Source organism: Microtus ochrogaster, unplaced genomic scaffold (assembly GCF_000317375.1).
Source record: "Microtus ochrogaster isolate Prairie Vole_2 unplaced genomic scaffold, MicOch1.0 UNK4, whole genome shotgun sequence".
In the NCBI taxonomy this organism is placed as follows: Eukaryota; Metazoa; Chordata; class Mammalia; order Rodentia; family Cricetidae; genus Microtus; species Microtus ochrogaster.
The window spans coordinates 11,144,164-11,150,309 of record NW_004949102.1 but is presented as its reverse complement, the minus strand read 5'-3'; the positions used below and the strand labels follow the sequence as shown (position 1 = coordinate 11,150,309).

Here is a 6,146-nt window from a genome sequence, read left to right as displayed (position 1 = left end):
TATTTCTTTTTATTGTTTACTTATTCTTTGAGAGTGTCACTGATATGTATGATAGATACATATGATATATATACATATATATGTATGTATATATGTATGTGTATATACATAAATACATACATATATATATATATATACTGAGTGGTTCTTGATGGCACTGGCTACCACTGAGTCCTTGAATCAGTTTCTTTTTAAAAGTATTTGGAGTAAATGTTGCAAAATATGAACATGGTAAAATTTGTAATATGGATTACTGGATGCCCACTATACATTTCTGAATGATTGGAACACTTCCCATGCCTTTTTTTTCCCCTATAGTATTTCTTCTGGGCACCATTTTTATTGGTGGTGTAGTGGTTTGAATAGAAATGGTGCCCATAGCCCCAATGGGAGTGGCACCATTAGGAGCTGTGGCCTTGTAGGAGTAGGTGTGGCTTTGTTGGAGGAAGTGTTGGAGGAGGAGCAGACTTTGAGGTCTCAGAAGCTCAACCAGGCGTATTGGCTCTCTTTCTCCTGCCTGCTGATCTGGATGTAGAAATCTTGACTCCATATCCAACACCACGTCTGCCTGAACACTGCCATGCTTCTACCATTACGATAATGGACTAACCCCCTGAAACTGTAAGCCAGCCCCAATTAAATGTTTTCCTTTTTAAGAGTTGCTGTGGCCATGATGTCTCTTCACAGCAATAGAAACCCTAACTAAGTTAATGGTATTTTCATGTTCAGACTTACTTCTGCTTTCCACTGTGTTCCCAGGGTTGCTACAAAGTCTCTCAATGAACAGTGGCATCTGTGTGGGTTTCATAGGCTTGGTGATCACCAGCACTGACTCTTTGGCATGCTGGCGCATGAAGGGCAAGGTGGGAAGGCAATAGTAGTTGAGAAAGTCATAGGGAAAGGACAAAGGAGAGAAACAGGAGAGGACTTGGGAGGAAGAGAACAACATATCAGCTTGAGCTCCCCCTGAGAGCACCGGCCTGTTATATTTGGCTTAGCCACTTATGACCTGGGGGACTATGAGCAAGTGGCTGGCCTCCCCATGCCTCTATTATTGGCCAAGTAAAATGGGAATAGACTCAATGAGTGTGCTCTTGCAAAGAACACGTCACACTGTGTTGGACATGCTGGTTACTATTATTGCTTTTATTTTTTTCTTCTTAGTGCCTTCAGCGTTACCATAGCTCCTGCTTTGACAAGCTCATCCAATCATATGCAGGAGAGCCCTGTTTGCTTCTTTGAGTCACGTTTCTCTGAAACAATCTGCTCCTGGTTGAATAACGAGGATCTGAATACAGCATTGCCTTGATTTGACTGCTTGATGATATGATATCAAACAGCCTTGGCTTAAATCCATCTCAGGAGGAATTATTTGCACATCAGCATAGAAAGACTCCATGAGCCACTCTCATCGGGCGGTGCCGCCTCAGTAGTTCACATGGAAAGGGTAGTCCTCCGCATTTACTGTCCTGCAGCAACAGGCACACAGAAAACAACGTTCCACAAGAGCCACAAGACAATCTCATAGGCATTTTATGTGATGTGCTCAACAGCCTTTCTGCTCTCTTAGGCTCCTCCCCCACAAGACCATGGGAACACAGAAGAGGAGCCATACTATGACCTGCCCTCAAATGAGTATTTGAGAAAAGAGGACACGAGAATAATCAGTGGCCAAGTCCTTAGAATAATGGTGCAAGGAAGGCTCATTAGATACCTGGCACACAGCCAAGGGCCTCACAAATCCTGTTTTGGTTCATTCCCACATCATTGTAAAATAGGGAGTCATGGTGAAATGGACAGATTGGTTGTTGTATTAAATAAAATACTCATATAAGCATAGAGTTTAGGAGCCTAAATATTCAATGAATGTTTTCTGTTACTTGTACTGTCATCACTACTTTGTAAATAACAGAAATCAATTTGGTGAGGTTACCAAATCTACCTGATGCTTCACAGACAATGAGTGAGTGTCAGGGCTTGGACTAGAAGCCAACAAGGCGGGGCTTATTGTCAGCCTCCACCTGGCACTCATAAATCCTACTCCATCTGGCTCTCCCTATTCGATGCCCAATAGGTATCATAAGCATTTCTCAAACCCAGGCTACTCTTAAATGACAATTCTGCTCTTGAGTTGCTCAAACAAAAATAAGGTCAAGCCAACAAAACCCACACTTGATTGTTTGTTGTTGTTTTGTTAGCAAATTTGATTTGCTCTGATTTCCCATTTGTCCAGAATCCAATCTTCCTAATTTCTTCTATCACATTATGAGGTAGGTCCAATGACTGCAATCTCTTCCCTAGATTATTCTACCAGGCTCTCTGTAATTTCTGAGTGCAAAAATCGGTTTCATCATTCCAACCTATGAGATATGCAAACTTCTACACAAAACCCTTTCCTGGTTTCTCAGTTCCTGCAGAGTTAAACTCAAAGTTCCTCCCATGCTCTATACCACCTGCGTGCCCTTAGCCCAAGGCTGTCTCTAGCCTTATTTCTTTCTCCAACAGCCTTTGCCTACTCGGTTCTGGCTTCATTGGCCTCCTTACTCAAGTGTTCTACCCCTCACCCCGTACACACCTGGTGTGTCTGCACCTGCAGCTCTCAGCATCAAGAATCCTATTCTATGTGCCATGAAACTACCACTGGGTCATTACATATCAAGAAAATACTGGTTCTCAATCATTCTTTATGCTGTCTGCCCTACTTTATTTTTCTCTGTATCACTTGCTACTCTCTGACATATGTATGTGATGTCACATCAACTATCCCTGTCTCCTACAGTGGAATGGCATGCCTTATTCTATTTGCAAAGTTTGAGAAACAGGTAACAATTAACAATATCTTTCCTCAAGTTTTAATTTTTCACAACTGCCCCAAAATAGTATTTGAAGACAAAAGTTATCCCACGTGCCTTATTATCTCTTGAGCTAACCCTGTAAAACTTCAAGAAAACTCCTGATCATCCTCCTAAATCCAGAACTACTCACATTGGCAAGGAACAGACCCTCCAGTTTCTGTTGAAGCTGAGAATGGCAGCCATCTCTTCATTACTCAACTTGAAGTCAAAGACCTGGAGAAACCAGAGTTCCAAAAACATCGTTAGCAAGAAAAATGCTGTGAGATCCAAGGTTCTAGTGTTTTTCCTATTAGGTCCACACTGAATACAAACTAGTCTCTAAATCAAGACTGTGTTGTTTAAAGGGTTTAGTACTTCAAAAGGAAGGACACACACATAGGTTTGCAGCTATGCTTAGTGAACAGAGACTGTGATCCCTTAAGGACAACTGCACAGTTAATCTTCCAGGAGACAGTTCTTCAATTTAGTCCATTCCTCTTCTCCTGCAAGCAGGGGGGTTGTGTAGGCCAGAACAGTCTGCTCATGGGTAGGGGAGTCTATGGCCCATGATCTAAGTGCTCCGTGGTAAGCAGGGCCATTTGAAGTGCTAAAAGGTACAGTTGCTACTTCCTGCCCCCTGATTGGTTATCTTTGCCCAATGGTGATTCATCTCAATTCTGTTGTAGCCAGTGTTCTGTTGCTGTGAAGGAACACCATGACCATGGCTACTCTTAATAAGGAAAACATTTAATTAGATGAACATTTTGTTCATTTGGTTGTGAACAAAAAGTCCAAGAATCCAGTAGTTGCTCAGTCCACAAGACTGGGTGTCTCAGCTGGGTTTCAGTGTGTGTTGGAATCCCAAAGAAGTGGGATCCAGTGCCAGTGAAGGAATGGATGTGCTAGCAAGGAGAAGGCAAAGAGAAAAAGTTTCCTTCTTCTATGTCCTTATATAGGCTTCCAGAAGAAGGAGTGCCCAAAACTAGTGTCTTCCCATCTCCAGATCCAAATCAAAGGTATGTGTCTTCCTGCCTCAAAGGTCCAGACTGGAAGTAGATCCACCCACTTCAAAGCAAGCAAAAATAATCTCGCATAGGTGTGTCCTCCATCTCTGGATTGTTGTTCACTCTGATGTAGTCAAGCTGACAACCAAGAGCAGCCATCACAACTATTGAGGCAAACTCCCTGGGACAAGAGTTCACAAAGAGGACAGTAGAAGGAAGGACACACTGGCCAAACAGGGTCCCCTCTCTTCTACTTGACCGAGGAATAGCAGATGATCATTTTAGATCTTACCTGAATGTTCTCCTGCATGTGGGTGAGTGTCACAGACTTGGGGATGACGGCCACATTCCTCTGGATGTGAAAGCGGATCAGAACCTGTGCACATTGAGGGGATAACAGGTGCCCACTTATAAGAGCCTCTCCTAGTGTAAGGAAATGTGTCTGTGGCTAGGACAGCTTTAGCTATGACAGTTAGAAATCAACTAAGGATTTCAGCATTAGGAACTCCTGGCAGCCTTACTCTTGTACCCTTGGAAACAATGCCACGATTTCCCTAGTTAAGAATGTGAAGACTGACCCTGCACAGTTGGCACCCAACCCCAAAGACATGCTCTCGTGGTATGACCCGGGAACTTGGCAAGAAGCTGATGGGCAGATGCAGCCCTGGCTTCGCCAGTACCAGATGTATTTCCTGGGCATCGCAACAGACTCACATTTCTCATTTCTTCTTCTTCAAGGGATTAAAAGCAGGCAACACAATAAAACAAGGACAGTACGAAGGACTGCTGGAGAATAGGAGAAAACAACCCAACAGTATTTTACCTGGGCTGGGGTTTTCTTGTGCTTTGCAGCAATCTCCTTAATCTTGGGATCCTCTAGTAGTGAAGGGTCCTCTGGCTTGGCCCTAAATGCAGAAAGGTAGCTGGAGTGAACATCATCATTGTGGATATCACTACCAGGATGGTGTCAAAGACGAGCATCACAGCCTTTTCTGTTTGCAAGGCAACCAGAGGACCTGAAATTTTTTATCTTTCCCCTGGAGCTTTACCAATTTGAGAAATCTGCCCTGGCACTGGTTGGCAGAAATGGAGCATTGCCGGAGTCAAATATGTTCTCTCTCTCTCTCTCTCTCTCTCTCTCTCTCTCTCTCTCTTTCTCTCTCTTTCTCTTCTCTCTCCCTCTCTTCCTCTCCCAGCCCTTGCCACACAAACTATGTGCCAGTCCTATGGCCAAATGCATTGCTATAGAAACATTTTTTTCAGAAGACTTAGAAATTCATAGCAATATTAGCCAATTATGAAACATGAATTTTAAGTGATAAAGTAAAGCACCACTCAGAAACCATACCAAGGTCTCTCTGGAGAGCCCAGGGGGCTGTAGGCTGTGACACTGATACCCTTGGAGTGACAGAACTGAATTAGTTTTTCCTGAGTGAGGTATGGGTGGCACTCGACCTGCAAGAGAAAACATCTCCATCACTAGGGAAGTAGGCCTTCCTGAGTGGCTCAGATGGAACTCTGGGCACAAGGAAAGACCAACACAAAGGCCAAATACAACCTACTGATGGATGTGCTACAGATCAGACCCAGAGATCTGCCTCCCGCCTCCCTAAGTATCCTGGACACTGATCCCTGAAAGACGACTTGGTCCATTGGCCTACAAATGTGGAAGCAGTCACCAAGCAAGATTCTTTCACCAAAGGGAACTTACCTGGTTGTTCACTGGCTTGTGTTTCAGTCCAGGCTTGTTCAGGAGCCTCTCAATCTGTAAGTGGTTGAAGTTGGAGATGCCCAGGGCTTTAACCAGCCCCTGGTCCACCAGTTCCTCCATGACCTATTACAGGAAGGAACGCAGTTTAGATGGCTGCGGAAGGATACAGGGATGCTGGCTCAGCTTTACAATGATGCAGGATGCTGGTAAATTTGCAATGAATCCACCATTACAAGTTTAACTAGAGCACTAAAAGCAATTCTCAGTCCAGACCGTGGTGCCCTCTGGCTGTTTCAAGCCCCATTACCCAAGCTCAGATAATGTGAAATGAAAAATATGTGAAGGCTTTGCACTCTTTCTGCTCCCTATTCATCCAAACCTGGGTCATCCACCAAGGAGGCTCTAGTCTTTGGAATGGCATCACTTCTGTGAGATGTCTTTTAAAATTAGTTGTTTTCCACTATTGAGGATTATTAAACCTAGGGCCTCTCGTATACGAAATAGACACTCTACCACTGAGCTTCATTACGGCCCATTTTTAACATTTGTGATTGGAAGGACCCTGACCAGCTCGAGCATGACCAGTGCTCTGGCAAG

The 6,146-nt window shown here is 43.9% G+C and overlaps 1 protein-coding gene across 1 annotated transcript in view; it reads right to left on the bottom strand.

The window, feature by feature from the left end:
* Nucleotides 1–1,125: 1,125 nt before the first annotated feature.
* The window catches only part of LOC102001783 (aldose reductase-related protein 2-like), a 14,152-nt gene continuing 9,131 nt past the window's right edge, over nucleotides 1,126–6,146 (bottom strand). Inside the window, exons 5-10 of the mRNA XM_005365807.1 lie at nucleotides 5,550–5,672; nucleotides 5,187–5,293; nucleotides 4,662–4,743; nucleotides 4,131–4,214; nucleotides 2,986–3,068; nucleotides 1,126–1,469 (exon numbers count right to left, since the gene is read on the bottom strand). Of these exons, the coding sequence (XP_005365864.1) occupies nucleotides 1,427–1,469; nucleotides 2,986–3,068; nucleotides 4,131–4,214; nucleotides 4,662–4,743; nucleotides 5,187–5,293; nucleotides 5,550–5,672 (522 nt within the window). The 3' untranslated portion in view covers nucleotides 1,126–1,426. The remainder of the gene's footprint in view (nucleotides 1,470–2,985; nucleotides 3,069–4,130; nucleotides 4,215–4,661; nucleotides 4,744–5,186; nucleotides 5,294–5,549; nucleotides 5,673–6,146) is intronic.